Source organism: Bubalus bubalis, chromosome 17, assembly GCF_019923935.1.
Source record: "Bubalus bubalis isolate 160015118507 breed Murrah chromosome 17, NDDB_SH_1, whole genome shotgun sequence".
Classification (NCBI taxonomy): domain Eukaryota; kingdom Metazoa; phylum Chordata; class Mammalia; order Artiodactyla; family Bovidae; genus Bubalus; species Bubalus bubalis.
Window position 1 is genome coordinate 68,000,262 of NC_059173.1, and position 19,561 is coordinate 68,019,822.

Sequence of the window (19,561 nt, forward strand, 5' to 3'; positions counted from 1 at the left end):
AATGTGTGTTTATTTCTGCAGAGCAAAAAAAGGTGTCCATATTTTTTTTGCTCAGATATTCCCTCCTTCTGCATCACCTCTGTTTTTTCAGAAGGACAATTAAATCTTTTTGACAGAGGAACTGCTGAACATCTACGGAAGCACTAGTCTCTATTTTTTCCTTCCTTTCAAACCTCAACTGCTGCTGCCTGCAGAGCCTTCTCTGAATAGAACAGGCTTTGTCTTAGCAGAATGGGGCTTCCCTTGTGGCTCGGCTGGTAAAGAATCCGCCTGCAATGCGGAAGGCCTGGGTTCAGTCCCTGGGTTGGGAAGATCCCCTGGAGAAGGGAAGGATACCCACTCCAGTATTCTGGCCTAGAGAATTCCATGGACAGTATAGTCCAGGGGGTTGCAAAGAATCGGACAGGACTGAGAGACTCACACATTGTTAGCAGCATGGGCCAAAAGTTAAATAAAAGAGGACAACAGGCAGGTTTAAACAGCAAACCAGTGCTCGTCTACTCTGTCCAGGTGCTTCTTACTCCCGTCCTGTTTTCAGTATTTCTTTCCTCTGCCTGCATGCCCTCTGGGCCATGGGTAAACTTCCAGTTTTACAAAACAGCCTGGGTTTTCTTTACAGTCACTTCTTTTCCAGTCCACTGGTAGGACTCTTTTATTATGTTTCTTTATTTGGTCCTCAGTTCCTTATCTTGCTAATAACTTCCATGCTTTTGTTTATCAGCGTTCTTGATAAATTAACCTTTTATTCTCTGGAGACCCTGGCCTTGCCCCCACTGCCTTTTAAAAAGTACAAACTGAGCATTTTAGAAGAATTGTTGCTTTTAGTCCATCCTTTTGTTTTGCTGTACCTGTTAATCAGCTGTTATTCAGACTTCAATGCCCCAAAGCTAATACCATGTTGGCACGTACCTCTTTTCCTGCCCCTCCCCCCAACACAAACAGATATCAACATACCATTTTTAAAGTATTAGCTGATCCCATGGACCTTCATATTCAAGGGATCTTGTGCAGATCAAGTATAAAGATCGTCTTTTCTGAAACATCTGAAGTTAAATAGAACCGTTTGTCCTACAGCGTGCGAGACGCTCTTTTGAGGATCGGATTTTTAGTTCATGTTATAAAAAGAGACAGAGATCATGAGTCATCGTGTTAGGGCCCAGGATCTCAATAAAACAACTATCTTGTGGATTTGATAAGAACCAGCTGACCGGAGAAGGCAATGGCACCCCACTCCAGTGTTCTTGCCTGGAAAATCCCATGGTTGGAGGAGCCTGGTGGGCTGCAGTCCATGGGGTCGTGAAGAGTCAGACATGACTGAGCGACTTCACTTTCACTTTTCACTTTCATGCATTGGAGAAGGAAATGGCAACCCACTCCAGTGTTCTTGCCTGGAGAATCCCAGGGACGGGGGAGCCTGGTGGGCTGCTGTCTATGGGGTCGCACAGAGTCGGACACGACTGAAGTGACTTAGCAGTTAGCAGTAGCTGATCAGATGATTCATCCAACGATTCTGCTGGTTGATTTTGTTCTAAGTTTAATTCTGCCACAGTTTCACTTCCTAAATGCAGAAGCCAGTTTCTGAAGAGTCTCCCTGTTCTTAAGCACCTCAATAGGGCCTTGACATTGGCCACTGGCAGCCTGTTTTTGCTCTCCTGGGGAATTGCATTGACGTCTAAAAACAAATATCAAGTTCCTCTTTTGAATGTAAATGAAATTGTAAAACTGAGGCATAGCTCTCGCTCTCCAACTGTGAAAATTTAAACCTGCTTCCCGGTCATTTCTGAGCAAAGTTCCTTTTATTTCCATCTGTTAATATTTACATGGTCCTATTAAAATAAGTTATAAATACTTCCTTTGAAATAAAAACAAACATCTGTTAACCGTAGACATCTTTAAGCTTTTTTTCCCTCTTCATCTCTTCAGTAAAAAACTCTAAGAAGGATGAGGGGCTGTTACTTACATTGATTAATTTTCTTTTGCCTTTCTTAGTTATTTAATCTAGAAAGCACGTTAGGATATCTTTTACAGGAGAGATAAGCTTAATGAGACACTCACTGAGTCTTTGAAAATAGTTCATAGATAACTCCAGTGGTTGAATATCAGCCTGCTGGTTTTCTAACACCTGTGACCTTGTGGTTAGTTAAAAGTGCTGGAAGTCAAGGGTCCAGGTTTCTAACAGATGCTGAATTGGAGAAGGAATTTTGGCACAACCCCAAAATAAGAGCCTCTGCTACTAAATATCCTCAATACTGTAATATTAGTTTTTATAATCATGTCTTCATGGAATCTAAATATATTTTAATCATATTAGTCTGCAGCCACAGTTTAATAAGAAATGATTGGTGTTTGTCCCCCCCATAATGTGATGTTGCAAAGACTTTATTGGTCCGGAAGACAAGTTTAGTAGAATATGGATTAGGTCAGCGGGAAGGGTTCCTGTTTTTTTTTAAGTGTAATTTAAAAAACATTGCATTCTCAGGCTACTTATAGAGGACTGAATAATTTTCTTGCTATAGCTGAGAAATCTAACTCTCTATTGTTTAATTTTCTGTGGTATTTGTTTGTTTGTTTTTTTGGCTACTCCATGTGTCACGTAGGACCTTAGTCCCCCAGCCAGGGATCAAACCTGTGCCCCCTGCAATGGAAGCACGGAGTCTTAACCAGTGGACCACCAAGGAAATTCCTAATTTTCTATGGTTTTGTCATTTATTTTTAGGTACCAAAGGAAGAAATAAAGGGGAATTCACAAATCTTCAAGGGGTAGCGGCATCTACAAGTGGAAAGATACTGATTGCTGACAGTAACAACCAGTGTGTGCAGGTATGGCTCCTAATTGTATACCTTTAACAACTTATATTGATAACATAGATACAGGTGCAGTTTCCCACTTAAGGCCTGCTGCTGCTGCTAAGTCGCTTCATTCGTGTCCAACTCTGTGCGACCCCATAGACGGCAGCCCACCAGGCTCCCCCGTCCCTGGGATTCTCCAGGCAAGAACACTGGAGTGGGTTGCCATTGCCTTCTCCAATGCATGAAAGTGAAAAGTGAAAGCGAAGTCACTCAGTCGATTCTTTGCGACCCCATGGACTACAGCCTACCAGGCTCCTTCGTCCATGGGATTTTCCAGGCAAGAGGACTGGAGTGGAGTGCCATCACCTTCTCCAACTTAAGGCCTAAGATGCAAGAAAAGAAAGGGAAGCTAATCTTGTGTGTGTAGGCTTTACTTCAAACAGGGCTTGTATGTTCTGCCCTGTAGTCCTTACGACAAATATCCTTCCCTGTTTTTGCCCTGATGATTTCTGTGCTAGCTCACATTGCAATGAATGTACTTTGTTTTTCAGATATTTTCCAATGATGGACAGTTCAAAAGTCGTTTTGGCATACGAGGACGCTCTCCTGGGCAGCTGCAGCGTCCCACAGGAGTAGCCGTGCATCCCAGTGGGGACATAATCATTGCTGATTATGATAACAAATGGGTTAGCATCTTCTCATCAGATGGCAAGTTTAAGGTGAGATTAACTACAACTGAGCAGTTGAGAGAAGGAATAAGAAATACGAGATAAAATTGTCTATTTTGGGGGGTCTCACAGATCCAATAAAATGTTCAACAGTTTTTCATACACTGAACATCTTGACTTTGTCACATCTAAGTTTAATGAAGCGAGCGTCACAGTGATATTGTTATAAATCTACTCATGTATATCCTAAATATGGCTTTGTTTTATAAAGCAGTTAGTTTGCTCTGTTACTCTTTTAAATTACATTCTTTTTAAATACTCTTTTTCATTATAGTTTATCCCGGGGGGTTGGATGTAGTTCCCTGTACTAGAGAGTAGGACCTGGTGGTGTATTCATGTTAAATGAGATAGTTTGCATGTTCTAACTCCATGTATTCGTGCTAAATGTAGTAGTTTGCGTCTACTTTCTCCAAACTGCAGTCCGGTCCTTCTCCACTTTCGCAACCGGAAGTCTGTTCTCTGTGTTCATGAATCTGTTTCTGATTTGTAGGTAGCTTCATTTGTGCTGTGTTTTAGATTCCACATATAAGTGATATCACGTGGTATTTGTCTTTCCCTTTCTGACTTCATTTAGTATGATAATCTCCAGTTGTATCCATGTTGCTGCAGATGGCATTATTTCATTCTTTTTATGACTAGTATTCTATTGTTTATATGTACTACCTTTTCTTTGGAGAAGGAAATGGCAACCCACTCCAGTATTCTTGCCTGGAAAATCCCATGGATGGAGGAGCGTGGTAGGCTACAGTCCATAGGGTCGCAAATAGTCAGACACGACTGAGCAACTTCACTCACTCACTTCACTCACCTTTTCTTTATCCATCATCTGTTCATGGATATTTAGGTGGTTTCCATGTCTTGGCTCTTGTAAACAGTGCTGCTATGAGCCTAGGGTGGGCTTCTCCAGTAGTTCAGCAGTAAAGAATCTGCCTGCAGTGCAGGAGATGCAGGAGACCCAGGTTCGATCCCTGGGTCGGGAAGATCCCCTGGAGGAGGGCACGGCAACCCACTCCACTATTCTTGCTGGGAAAATCCCATGGACAGAGGAGCCTGGTGGATTACAGTCCATGGAGTCACAAATAGCTGGATAAAAATGAAGCAACTAAGCACTCACACACAAATACAGGGTTGCGTGTATCTTTTTGAATTCTAGATTTGTCTGGGTATGTGCCCAGGAGTGTGATTGCTGGATCATGTGGTAGCTCTATTTTTAGTTTTTTGAGGACCCTCCATACTGTTCCCCATAGTGGCTGCACAATTTATACTCGCACCAGCAGTGAAGGAGGGTGCCCTTTTCTCCACATCCTCTCCAGCATCTGTTGTTTGTAGACATTTTAATGGCGGCCGCTCTGACTGGTGTGAGGTGGCACCTCGTTGTAGTCTTGATTTGCATTTCTCTAATTATTAATGATGTTGAGCATCTTTTCATGTACCCACTGGCCATCTGTAGGTCTTGTTTGGAGAAAGGTCTGTTAATATCTTCTGCCTGTTTTTCGATTGGGTTTTATCTGGTGGTTGAGTTGTATGAGCTATTTGTATATTTTGGAGATTAAGTCCTTGTTAGTCGTCTCATTTGCAAATATGTTCTCCCATTCTGTAGACTGTCCTTTTGTTTGTGTGTATCTGTGTTTTTTATGGTTTCCTTTGCTGTGCAGAAGCTTGTAAGTTTGATTAGGTCCCATTTATTTATTTTTGTTTTTATTTCTGTTGCCTTGGGGGACTGACCTAAGAAAAACATTGGTACAATTTATGTTGGAGAATGTTCTGCCTATGCTGTCTTCTAGGAGTTTTATGGTGTCATGTCTTGTGTTTAAGTCTTTAAGCCATTTTGAGTTTATTTTTGTGCATAGTATGAGGATGTGTTCTAACTTCATTGATTTATGTGCAGCTGTCCAACTTTCCCAGCACCACTTCCTGAAGAGACTGTCTTTTTTCCAGTTTTATATTCTTGCCTGTTTTGTGCCTGAGCTTCCCTGGTGGCTCAGCAATAAGAAATCTGCCTGCAGTGCAGGAGATGTGGGTTCAGTCCCTGGGTCAGGATCCTGAAGGAGGAAATGGCAACCCACTCCAGTATTCTTGCCTGGGAAATCCCATGGACAGAGGAGCCTGGTGGACTGTAGTATGGGGTCGCAAGGGTTGGAAAGGACTCAGCGACTAAACCACCACCACCACCTTTGTGTACGGGTTTATTCCTGGGCTGGCTGTTCTGTGCCATTGATCCATCTGTCTGCTTTTGTACCAAAACCACTGTTTTGAACACTGTAGCTTTGTAGTCTTGTCTAAAGTTTGGGAGAGTTATGCCTCCTGCTTTGTTTTTTTCCACAGGATTGCTTTGGCAATTCTGGGTCTTCTATAGTTCCATATAAGTTTTGGATTATCTGTTCTAGTTCTGGGAAAAATGTCATGGGTACTGCTTCTTTTTTTTTTTTTTTTCTTTTTTTAATATCATCAGGTTTACCTCAATTCAAAAAAACAACAATTTTTATAAAAGGTTATGGAGGCAATTTATATTTCCCAAATTAGCCTACAGATTGTCATTTATGACGTTCCTTCAGGCCTGTGATAGATGATGATATGGGAGAAACAGAATTATTAACACATTGTCCCTACTCTTTAAAAATATAGAAGGCTTTTGAGGAAAAAAGACAGATACATGGAAATGATAGAAAACAATTCACGTCAGCCTTTCCGTTCAGTTCAGTCGCTCAGTCCTGTCCGACTCTTTGTGACCCCAGGGACTGCAGCACTCCAGGCCTCCCTGTCCATCACCAACTCCCGGAGCTTACTCAAACTCATGCCCATTGAGTTGGTGATGCCATCCAACCATCTTATCCTCTGTCATCCCCTTCTCCTCCCACCTTCAGTCATTCCCAACATCAGGGTCTTTTCCAATGAGTCAGTTCTTCGCATCAGGTGACCAAAGTATTGGACTTTCAGCTTCAACATCAGTCCTTCCAATGAAGACTCAGGACTGATCTCCTTTAGGATGGACTGGTTGGATCTCCTTGCAGTCCAAGGGATTCTCAAGAGTCTTCTCCAACACCACAGTTCAAAAGCATCAATTCTTCGGCACTCAGTTTTCTTTATAGTTCAACTCTCACATCCATACATGACTACTGGAAAAACCATAGCCTTGACTAGACAGACCTTTGTTGGCAAAGTAGTGTCTCTGCTTTTGAACATGCTATCTAGGTTGGTCATAACTTTCCTTCCAAGGAGTAAGCGTCTTTTAATTTCATGGCTGCAGTCACCATCTGCAGTGATTTTGGAGCCCCCAAAATAAAGTCTGTCACTGTTTCCACTGTTTCCCCATCTATTTCCCATGAAGTGATGGGACTGCATGCCATGATCTTAGTTTTCTGAATGTTAAGCTTTAAGCCAACTTTTTCACTTTCCTCTTTCTCTTTCATCAAGAGGCTTTTTAGTTCTTCTTCACTTTCTGCCATAAAGGTGGTGTCATCTGCATATCTGAGGTTATTGATATTTCTCCAGGCAATCTTGATTCCAGGTTGTGTTTCTTCCAGTCCAGTGTTTCTCATCATGTACTCTGCATATAAGTTAAATAAGCAGGGTGACAATATACAGCCTTGACGTACTCCTTTTCCTATTTGGAACCAGTCTGTTGTTCCATGTCCAGTTCTAACTGTTGCTTCCTGACCTGCATACAGATTTCTCAAGAGGCAGGTCAGGTGGTCTGGTATTCCCATCTCTTTCAGAATTTTCCGCAGTTTATTGTGATCCACACAGTCAAAGGTTTTGGCATAGTCAATAAAGCAGAAATAGATGTTTTTCTGGAACTCTCTTGCTTTTTCCATGATCCAGCAGATGTTGGCAATTTGATCTCTGGTTCCTCTGTCTTTTCTAAAACCAGCTTGAACATCAGGAAGTTCACGGTTCACGTATTGCTGAAGCCTGGCTTGGAGAATTTTGAGCATTACTTTGATAGTGTGTGAGATGAGTGCAATTGTGCGGTAGTTTGAGCATTCTTTGCCTTTCTTTGGGATTGGAATGAAAACCGACCTTTTCCAGTCCTGTGGCCACTGCTGAGTTTTCCAAATTTGCTGGCATATTGAGTGCAGCACTTTCACAGCATCATCTTTCAGGATTTGGAATAGCTCAACTGGAATTCCATCACCTCCACTAGCTTTGTTCGTAGTGATGCTTTCTAAGTCCCACTTGACTTCACAGTCCAGGATGTCTGGCTCTAGGTCAGTGATCACACCATCGTGATTATCTGGGTCATGAAGCTCTTTTTTGTACAGTTCTTCTGTGTATTCCTGCCACCTCTTCTTAATATCTTCTGCTTCTGTCAGGTCCATACCATGTCAGCCTTTAGTCAGTCATAAATTGTTTGGTACAATTTTGAACCATAGTGTTATGGTTCATAATGCAAGAACTGAAAGGAAAAGAGAACGGGGGCTGTCTCCAAAGAGAAAATGTGAGCTGAGCTGCGACTTGCAGGGAACCCATCGTTCAGTGTACTTGTTGTCACTCCCAGCATCATCATCTGTTTCTTCCGCCAATCACTGAGGAATAGAGAGCTGTTTGATGACAACAGAAATCTCTTTTCCAAACAGATCATCATCCAACCCATTTTCTACATTTGTTCCCAAGATGATGCAACACTTTGTCAAGAGCAGTGTTTGAAGACCGTGTGCAGTATTGTCCCCGTCCCGCCCCTGCTGGTCCAGGCTTCTCTGTCAGTGGACAACATGAACTTTAACTCATTGGAACACCAGTTCTGCGGCTTATTAACTGTTTGACTTTTGGCAAATTGCATGACTTTCTTAAGCCTTGATGGCCTCGTATTGCAAATTTGGATTTAAAAAAAATCTGACTTACAGGATTTGGATAAGGATTACATGAGATATTATTTCTGGATTTTACATGTGCCTGGTATGAAATAGGCATCCAGGAAGTGTTCTTTTCCAGTGCCTGTCCAAAGCATTCTGTCTGTTGGATGAGTTACGATTCTGGCTTCATGACCTCATACTGACTCCTGGTGCTCATTCCTTCTTTGTCCAGACTTACACGGGGATGATGCTCTTCATAATCTATTCTGAAATCCTAAAGATGCGTGAAATTCACTTAGTCTCTTATTGGAAGAATTTGTATTTTCCTTTGTGTGTTTGTTAGATCACAATAGTCACCCAGCAGTTTTATTTTAAAAAGTTATGTACTTATTAACCCTCAGGTTGGAGCCTCTGTTTTCGTGGGGCAGCATTTGTTCAGACTGGGAGAATAAAAAGCTATCAACTCTAATTCTACCATATTGCATACCAGTCTTCCTTTATTTTTTTGTTCCACTGCTAATTTAATGACTGTATCATGGCAATATGCACAGGAAGTTGTCTTGTCTTGCTGTGTCTCTAACTTCGTCCTCTTGTTTTCATAGTTGTATTTGTGGTAAGGCTTACCCAAATATGACAGCTTTATCATTACTAGAATGAACACTCTTCGGTGACCTCTTGAAAATACCCTTCTAATTTGGAGATAACCCATTTATTCTAGTTTAATACTCTAGCAAAACCATGACCTGTTGTTTCAAATTTAAAAACTAACACTAAAATAGTTATTGAAAGTTTTATATCTGAAATATTTTATATCTATTATATTAAAACAACTTGAAACAGTAGTTTTATATTTAAGAAAGCAAGGTTTCCTGTATCAAACATTTCTCATTCAGTATTCTGTATGTAATAGGCTTTCTTCTTGGAAGAACTAGATTCTGATAGTGGGAAGACTGTTGGTAATAATTGGAATAAACATGAAGGAACACTTATGCCCCCTAGAGGTTTGGGGGAATGGATATGGTATAGTTGCAACATACTCCTTTTTTTTTTTTTTTTAATCAAAATCCAAAGACTAAAAGGTTATCAAGTGAAAAAACATTTGTACTTTAATGAGATTTTATCCAAGTGTGATGCCCATGACCATAAACAGAGAGATATTTATTTTCTTCTTTGGTGGAATTCAGTAAAATTAAACAGATGCTCAGGAAAACAAACTCTTAACACACATTTAGATTCTCTGTATTTATTCCTAATAGTTCTAAGGATATAGTTTCTTATCTCCTTTTCTTTGTTTTACTCACCAACTTCTTAGGCCTAATTTTATTCCTCTCTGCCTCTTAAGTTTTTCCTTTCCATCTTCCCTCCTGACTTACATCTTCCAGTCCATCTGGGAACCTTTTGTGACCTCAGAACAGATAAAGAGACCCCTGGCCACCATATTCTAAAATACCTCATCTCTTCTTTCAGTTTAAGGACACATTTCTCGAGTTAAATATTTTCGTTTAACTTTTCCAAAGCCAGGGTCTAAAATATCTTTGCTTAGTATTCTGTTTAAATGGGGGACACATTGTCAGTAATTCTTATTTCACTTAGGAGAATCTAGTGCAGCTAATTGGGAGTGATGAACGGAAGTGGAAGGAAAAAGAGGTTTTGGTTCAACATTTGCATTGTTTTCTTTTAGACATGTGCTAGTTCTCAAATGGCTGTTATCCCTTATTTTCTGTTTTTATGCTACATAATTATCATCCACTTGGTATTATATGACTGAGTCATTCTAAGTAACAACCGTTGTTAGTATTAGGTAATGATGATGTTCTTATTAAGCATCTGAGTTCCCTCTTTTACCTTTGATCTCTACTGCTATAACTTCCATTCACACATGAAAGTATATAAGTTTTTTTTTGCAAGCTCTAGTCTTTGAGCTAGATTGCAAATATCAGAATTAAATTAACCAACAGATTCCCTTGCAAGAATGCCAGTATTTCCTTTCTGAGTAACTGTATCTCTTTGTTCTAAAGAGATCAGATCTGAATCTCAGTAATTTATGAACTTAAAAGAATGAAAAATCCTATGTGGCAACCCACTCCAGTATTCTTGCCTGGAGAATCCCGTGCTCCTTTACAGTCCATGGGGTCTGAGCTGATCATGACGGAAGCAACTTAGAGCACAGCGCTGAGCCTGAAGCTCCACTGTGGGGGGGGGGGGGCCCGCCTCCCTCTCTCCACTTCTCTCTGCATGTATCTGCATGTCTCTGTGGGGACAGAAGATAATCCTGCCCGTCAGGTATAATATCAACTGAAGAGAGTGGGAGAGAGGGAGTGTCTGACACTCCTTTATCCTCCAGAATCTGCACGACCCAGGAGGCAAATGTCATCGCTGCCCTTTTGTAGATGAGGAAACTGAGGTTCAGAATGGTGACAGAATGAACTTTGCTCTGAAATTTTGATCCTAGGTGACTGGACAAACTGTGGTGTCATGAAAGAAATTAGGAAATTCAGAGATGCTAGTTTGGGGTGTTTTTTTTTTTAATCTCTTTTTGTTTTTTTAAATGGTTTGATGTTGGTTGAGTTTGAGATAAAATCAGCCATGGCTAAAGATAACAGATTTGAGAATCTTACACATGGCAGTGAAAGCTGATGCCATAGCATAAATGAGATTTTAGAAGTGTGTCGAGTTGAGCTGTCCAATATAGTAGCTACAAGCCACTTGTGAATACAGAGTTCTTCTTGAAAGGGGACTGGTCTGAATTGAGTTGTACCATGAGTGTAAAGTATACACTGGATTTCAAAGATTTAATCCCCCCAAAGAATGTAAACTAGTTCATTAATAACTTTTATATTGATCACTTATTTAAATGGTAAGTTCTGGACATAGTAAGTCCTCTACGTATGAACCTTCAAGTTGCAGACTTCCACAGGTGCGAACGTGTGTTCCCAGCATGTCTGGTGCGCATTGTTGCCCGTGCGCATGCTCTGCAGGTTGTGCTTCTGTGTACTTTATGGAGTACAGTAGTACAGTATCTTTATTTCAAGCCCAGGATGTCAGAACTAGGCATGAAAGCAATGGCGACGTGGTTGGTATTGCTAAGAAGCACCAGCTCTTTACTGTACTCCTATACTTTTCAAGGTACTATACTGTAAGATTAGAAATGTTTTCTTTATTTTTTTAATGTATTATTTGTGTGAAAAGTACTATAAACCTATTACAATACATCCAATTTTATTTCAGTACAATATGGCCGATTGTATTAGTTGGGTACCTCGGCTAACTTTGTCGGATATATGAATGCGCTCTTGGAATGGAACTTGTTCATATGTAGGGGACTTACTGTATATTAGGTTAAATAAATACATAATTAAAATGAATTTTCCCTGTTTCTTTTTTCTTTTTGATGTGGCTACTAGCAAACTTTAAGTTACATGAGAAGCTTATGTTATGTTCCTATCAGAACAGCACTAACAGAGAAAGGGAAAATAAGGGGTCTAAAACAGAACCTTTGAGAATGTAATGTTTTTCAAAGTTTAAGTTTTTAAGTTAACATGTAATATATGCAAATAGATTTTTCAAATAAGTCTACAGAGGAGAGTATAAAATGAAAAGAGTTTTTCCTGCCACCATTAATACCACTTTGTATCATATAGACACTATGTGGTTTCTTAATTTCTCTTCCAGGAATGTATATGCATGTAAACACATTTAATACAGGTGGGGTACTGTTCTGTACCTTGCCTTTTTCAGTATCTGGAGGTTTTCATTGAAGCACAGAGAGCTCTGCTTCAGCTGACATTTTCCCAGCCTGGTGCCGGGGAGGACTGTGGTTTTTGCCTCCCTGTCACCTCCCAAACCCTTTCCCACTGCTCCCTCACCTCGGATGCGCCTTCTGCTCCTTTGTGTGTGACCTGTATCACTGGGGTATTGTTCCACGTGGCTTCTGAAATGGCCTATTGAATTCTCGCAAATCTACCAAAATTAACCCTTGACACTAGGCACTTTCAGAAGGGCACAGTAGACAGTGCAGCTGAGGTGTCGCTGAGGGTAGGTGCTGTTTCTACCTCTACCACATGGCACACACTGGGTCTCGATCAGCGTTTGTGGAATTAATAAATAAATGGGCAAATGAATAAAGCCCGTCTTTATAAGTACTCTAGGAAACAAAATTATTTAAGTGAAGATATAAGACATGCATCTTACAACAAACAGGCATTGATACACACACTATACTCAGAAGAGTAAGGTCTTAAATGCATATGGTATATGTTTTATAGAAATCTAATGCTTTTATCCCATTTTAAAATACTGCAAAGACTGGAACCATTTAATCATCCTGAGTTACCCTGCAATAATGCTAGACTTTTCAAGTTAATATATTGAGTGAATATTTGTTGAGTACTTGTCAGGCACCAGGAAGTGTGCTAGGCTCTGAGTACACAGTGCTGGGTGAAACAGACATGATATCCACCTGTGTGGAGCTCTAGTCCAATGGCAGATGCCTGGCCACTTTGATATTAATTACGATATTTAATAAAGAAAGTGCTTCCTTTTAAAGACTGCTTAATATGTACTGTACTCTAAATGCTTTACTTACTCTATTTTACTTTATACATATTCCACAAGTAGCAGTGGAAGTGATTAAGGTCACTTTTTGACATTTATAATACTTAAGAATCTAAAACTTAAGGAAAAAAATTAATGTGTGCTATGGCAGATGCTATAGCAAAATGGACACAGTGAGTGACAAGCATGAGACTGCCTTCCCACTCCTAATCCAGTGGTCCCTTGCTCCACCAAACTGCCTCCTTACAGAGGAATTGTGACTCCAGTTAAGGGGATTCTAGAACATTTTTGGTGGTGATTCCTTAAAAAAATGATTTCATATAAATATCAGTAATAGGTAATGGATGTGAAAAAGACAATTTTCAAGACAGATAATTGTGGCCCATGAGTAGCTATGCGCCTGTTTGAACAGCCAGGTCAGCGTTTGCTGACACCCTCATCCGTCTTCATGCTCTGCAGTGCTTTCACCTTCATTTCCGCACTTGTTTCTAACAGACAAAAATCGGATCAGGAAAGTTGATGGGGCCCAAAGGAGTGTCTGTGGACCGCAACGGGCACATCATCGTGGTGGATAACAAGGCGTGCTGCGTCTTCATCTTCCAGCCAAACGGGAAAATAGTCACCAGGTTTGGTAGCCGAGGCAATGGGGACAGGCAGTTTGCAGGTACACTCGATGGTAATATGTAAACCCCCTTTTTTATGCTTCTTCTGCTCACAGTTGCATGATGTTGGGGCATGTTGAGGACGCCGCATCCCCAGTGTGTTTGCCAGCTTTGGGAAAGACACTGGGGATGGACTCGAAGCGAGAGCATGGTTAGATGCTTCTCAGGGACTTTACCCGCAGTAAGGGCTACTGCAGCCTGTGTGGGCTTTTACTGATGGCAACTCAGAAGTCTAATCTTCAGATATTAACATTGAATAAAATAGTTTTTAAATGAAAATGTTTGAGGAACCATGGAGAGCCTCCTGTTTCCACCTGACTGTTGCTTTATTTAAAAGTTTCTGAATGAGAATATTTTTCACCTAAGTGGTTATACGAGAGCAGGAGTGTAGAATAGCACAGGGAAGGTGGTTTCTTTTACTTTTCTCTTTGGTGTGCCACTTTGCAGTCACAGGCTTACCTCGTTTTTTTTTTTGCATCTGCAAGAGGCTGAAAACAGTTGATTACTTTCTTTTGAGAAGGATGCTTTTGGCGGTTCACATTAATTTGCATAATCTTTCTTTATGCTTTGTCTCCAGTTCTGCCCAATTCTGAATGTCACCCAAAATTATAAAGTGTGGGTTTCTGAGCTACTTGAAAAAAAATTATTACACGCTGGATATTTTCCCCTTGGTGCTCCCAAGAGTTACCATGTCTCTCTTTGGTGGGATGTGTGACTGTCGGGGAAGCTGGCAGAGGTGACTTTCAGATGGTGGTGTGGAGAAGGAATTCCGATGCTTGCTGCTCATTCCACTCCATGAGGGCTGCTGGAACTGTCAGCTTGATTTGGAAGAAGGCAGAGCAGACAGCCACAAGTGGAGAATGCTATCGAATCTGTGTTATCTGAAGCCAGAGGTCTGGCTGAATGACCTGTTAAGAACCGAGTCTATAGTTCTTTGTTTTTTCTTAAATAACTAAGTTAATATATGAAGTTCTGTAACTACTGTGTTGTTGTAATCATTTCCGTTGTTATGGCTATCACATGTTTTTTTCTTATTTTTATTTCAGGTCCCCATTTCGCAGCTGTAAATAGCAATAATGAGATTATTGTTACAGATTTCCATAATCATTCTGTCAAGGTACCATAAACACATCAATTGTTGTTAACTTTTAACTGCTTTAATACAGGAATCAGTCTGGGAGAAAACATGAGACTCACCTATACACACAGGACCTAGGGGATGTAACCTAAAAGAGCAGATCTTTGCTTCTCCTAAAAGATGCAGGTTTTAATTTGGACACACAGACTTTGCAGAGTCAGAAAAGTGAACAAAATATTGTGCCAATATGTTTCTTAATTTGAAACTGGTGTAAATGGAGATGACTTGAAAATTAAATTTTAAAAAGCAATTGCTTGAACTCAGAGAGGCAGAAGTTTCTGAAGCTTAATGTTTTGTGGCTATTTGATAAATTAAAACAGATGACTTTTTTCAGTTTTATGCACCTAGGGCCTTACAAACAAAAGTAGATATTAGAATTCTGCTGCCACAACAGATTTGGGGAGGGAAATAGCCCTGGCATCCATTCATAGAGTGTCCTTCATACATCCTTCACACACTTGGTGCTCCCCACCCCTCCCCCAAACACTGTAGTACATCTTTCTTAGTAGGTAGAGTGGGGAGAAAGATTTGACCTCTATTATGAGCAAATCAGGAGAAAATAGAGTGGTTCAAAACCAGTTTCTCACTTACTGGAACGAGAAAACGCTTGCTAGCATTCTAGACCAAGCTTATCCGAGTGTAACGTGTGCTCCACTTGAAGGCAGTGTCGGGTGGCCTGGGCAGTGCCCTGGCAGATACTTTTCCTTTCAGAGTTCTTCATCTGTTTTTAGGGTTACCTTCTGTTTACATCAAGTGATACAGGTTTGCACTGATCCTAGAAGTGTAAGTAAGCTCACTTAAATGTTTTAAAGTCAGGCGTTGCAAATGTGAGGGAGGGTGAGAAGACAGCATAGGGGACGCCAGTGAGTAAAGTTTGCGCTTAGAGACAACCATTGAGCACTCAAATCTAAACATCAGTCTGCCAGCGTGGATGACTGGAAGAGCTAAATAGGGATAGGATTCTGACACCAAAGGAACGCTCTTCACTGCTGCTTTTCCCCAGCTCTTCCTGGAAGAAGGTGTCTTGAAGCTGGGTAGATAAACGGAAAGGCCTCGTGCTTTGGAGATGGGGCCAAGTCCCTGTGCAGAGAGGGGAGCACAGTGGGCCGTGGTGCTGGGGCAAGCTGAGGGGAAGGATGCCCACCGTTGCTGCTTCCTTGAAAGGCCGCGTCCTGCCATGGGTCTCTCCAGAGTTGCTGCCTGAGTGGCAGGGCTCCGTCCATGCCCCTCTCCACATACACACACCCGCCCAGGCTTGGTAAGAGGAAGAGGACAGTGGGAAGGTCTTTTGAGAATGAGGGATGCACACAGCAAAGTGACAGCAGAGCCTCGGCCTGCGGCCGTTCTCCCAGGGGGCTGTCCCAGGCCTGTGGACGAGCATAACTAGAAAAGGACCACATGGGCCATCATGACGCTCCCTCCTCTCCACTCTGTTTATAGAGCGGCCCTTCATTTAACCGTGTGCATTGAACAAGAAGGAAACCCATATAGGTCTCAGTGGTGCCCGGGCCAGTGAGGCCTGGCCTAGGTGCCACCACCCCCAGCAGAAGCGTGACAGTGGCCAGGCTGCCCTTTTCCACTGAGCATAGCTGGGGCTCAGAGCCTCTCCTTTCCCTTTGCTCGAGGCAACTGTGTGAGCCAGCTGGCCTCGGTGAGTGGGAGGATTCCTATTTACCAGTCCTAACATTGTAGGAGGAAGGAAAACATATGTAAGTAGCCAAAATGCAAGGCAGAGAGCAACAAATGCCTTTTTTAAGAAGGGGTACGTATAGGGACTCCCCTGGTGGTCCAGTGGTTAAGACTCTGCTTCCAGTGCAGGGGCATGAGTTCAATCCCTGGTCGGGACTGAACAGCCAAAAAAGATGCATGGCCAAAAAATACAGAAAGAATAGGTACACGTAAAGTTCTCTAAATATCCAGAAAAAAAAAGAGAAGATTTCCATAATTAAGACTATCAGGGAAGACTTCCAAGTGGAGGTGGTATTGAGGTGAACAGAATTTTGAAATCAGAAAAGGACTGTCATCAAAATTATAAAAACTTACAGTAAAAATTTATCAAAAAAGAAAACTATAAAAATGATTTCAACTCATACTTCTGCCTCTTAGTATGCTTTCATCTGAATAAGTTATAAATAATTAAATGATATTTTAGGTGGGAAAAATAGAAAATATGAGAAATTTAAAGTCATTAAAATTGTGAAAACATTTCAGGTTTTCAGTACTGTAGAGGCAGCTATTTAAACTCAACTTTTCTCTCATTTAGAGGGAAAAAACCCAGTCATTTTGATTTTTCTCTTCTCTTTGACAATTGTTGCCATGTAGCTTTTATGAAATAGTTGGGCTTTTTTTCTTGATATAACATGGGCAGTTAACAAGAATTCTTGATTTAAGTCACTTCTCTGTTGGTAAACATAAAAACCTGAACTATAGGTCAAGGGTAACAAGTGGGCTAATTAGTTCTTTAGCTACCTTCACGATATACATTTTCCTCATTGCAAAACAAGATTAAATTAGCCTTCATAATTTCAGAATGGAGCAGAAGCATGTAAACTGTTTGAATTATGTCAAGGAAAACATACTGACTTAGAGAGATAAGCAAACAAAATGATTATTTGTATAGCTTTGTATAGCTTTATTTTTTTATTTTTTTTATTTTATATTGGAGTATAGGACCCAATGGTAAAGAATCCCCCTGTCCAGCCAGACACAGGTTTGATCTCTGGGTCAGGAAGATCCCCTGAAAAAGGAAATCCCACTCCAGTAATCTTGCCTGGGAAATCCCACGGACAAAGGAGCCCGGTGGGCTATAGTCCACGGGGTCACAAAGTTCAGACGTGACTTAGCGGCTAAACCACAACAACATTGGATTTACAACATTGTATGAGCGTCAGGTGTACAGCAAGGTTATTCGGTTATACATATACATACATCTTTTATACATACACATCTTTTCTTTTTCAGATTCTTTTCCCATTTAGTTTATTACAGAATATTGAGTAGCATTCCCTGTGCTGCATTAGATCCTTGTTGATTATCTGTTTTGTATATAGTAGTGGTACATGTTAATCCCAAAATTATGTGAAGGAGATAAAAAGAATCAGAAAAGATTTTAAAGACACGGCGTCTTAGTAAAAGTTGATTCTTGTCTCTGTCCTTTCAAAGAACCAAAGAGGTAGCTTATTTACTTGGCAAGCATGTAACTAATTCAGAAAGCAGTCACAACTTTTTCATTTTACCTTAAAGAAAATTTAGGCTTTAGAGTTGGAAGCGTCTCACTTCCCCATCATAAGAAACTAAAAGAAATAGCATCATTTTACTCTTTCATGATCATGGAGATGGCAGTAAGAGAATCTCGAAAAGGTTCTGAAAGCACCTTCAGATTAGATCTGTGCTCAGGCTTAGTGACCTCTCTCGGGTCCTCGTTTTAGAAACCTCACTCTCATGGGTGCCTTGCATATAACACTTTCTGATTTGTCAGTGAGTTTTTCTACATGTGTTGCATGATAATGAAGGCATAAGAGAACATCCTGAACGTGTTTCAAAACCAGATCTTCAAGATAAAGTTATGCTTACTAGTCTTATCATTAAACACATATTAAAATGCTAATTCTCTCAAGGTTAGTAATCTGAGTAATCTACAATTGGTACATATACTGTAACACTCTATTAATAAGAATATTTAATTAACCACAATAGTCCAGTGCTTGGCCGTTATCAGATATTAGAGAATTTGAGAATTCTGCAGTTTCGTTTAGCTCCCTCTTCCATCATCCTCCTTCATGGGCTGTATTCATCAAAGCTTATGGCTATCTATTCTAACTAAAATATTCTGAGAAAATCTATTTTAAAAAGCCATTTTCTTATTCCTCAGTTGCTGCCATCACACACACACACACACGCACGCACATACTCACTTGGATTTTCCTTGCTATAAATGTGTGGTCCAGCCACATTTCTTGTTATGTTGACTTAGTAAAATCGTAGTAAATTCTGAATATCTGGCCTAACAAAAAGCTCTTTCTGATTCAACTTTGAGCAATTGTCCATCCTGTTAGAAATACAATTTCTGTTCTTGAAATTAGATATTTATTTAAATGCAAAAAGAATAATGTGTTTGGAAATTACATCTCTACTTACTCATAGTACCTTATATTTGTATATTTTTGATAATTTATAACAGAAGTATTTTTCACATAGTAATACAACCGGATATAAGCTAGAGAAAGAAGTGGTTTAACAAATAGTAAATCCGATTTAGATAGTAAATTTGGGAACCACAAGTGATATGTGGGGTCTAGTTTGTAAACTCCCCCTTTTTGAAGAATGTCTTAAATAATCTGCTCAGATATTTTTTAAAAACCAGAATGTTTGCTTAACTATCTTAGTTTAAAATAATTTAAAAATATCTCGTACAGGTGTTTAATCAGGAAGGCGAATTCATGTTGAAGTTTGGCTCAAATGGAGAAGGAAACGGGCAGTTTAATGCTCCCACGGGCGTAGCGGTGGATTCAAATGGAAACATCATCGTAGCCGACTGGGGGAACAGCAGGATCCAGGTAGACGGATTTATTTGTTTAGAGTGATCGCTGTTTGTTGAAAGTGAAGTCCCCCAACCTGGAATGTTTTCCATTTGTTCCTTGGTTAGGTGATTAGGCTGTAAATAGTCTAACCAGAAGTGCCAAACTAAGGAAGGTGGAATAGAAACAAGTCAACCCAGGGTGCTCTGGGCAAATCAAGGAGCATTCCCAAGTCTCTCTGAGAACAGCAGTGTTCGGCAGTTGAATCTGATGATGGATGTCCTCTTCTCAGGAAAGGGGTCAAGACTTTAAATGTAACACTGCATACTTTAATTTCTCCAGGGTATTTATCTTGCTTAATTATCCCAGTGGACATCTA

At 40.5% G+C, this 19,561-nt stretch overlaps 1 protein-coding gene across 10 annotated transcripts in view; it reads left to right on the forward strand.

Moving 5' to 3' along the window:
• Window positions 1-19,561, forward strand: part of TRIM2 (tripartite motif containing 2) — a 189,633-nt gene that overhangs the window by 165,225 nt on the left and 4,847 nt on the right. For 9 of the 10 annotated variants that reach the window (XM_025268199.3, XM_025268196.3, XM_025268195.3 and 6 more), the window contains 5 exons: window positions 2,717-2,820; window positions 3,342-3,509; window positions 13,361-13,541; window positions 14,574-14,644; window positions 19,081-19,221. In XM_025268199.3, the coding sequence (XP_025123984.1) occupies window positions 2,717-2,820; window positions 3,342-3,509; window positions 13,361-13,541; window positions 14,574-14,644; window positions 19,081-19,221 (665 nt within the window). The remainder of the gene's footprint in view (window positions 1-2,716; window positions 2,821-3,341; window positions 3,510-13,360; window positions 13,542-14,573; window positions 14,645-19,080; window positions 19,222-19,561) is intronic. The other variant, XM_025268194.3, reaches the window with a different exon arrangement.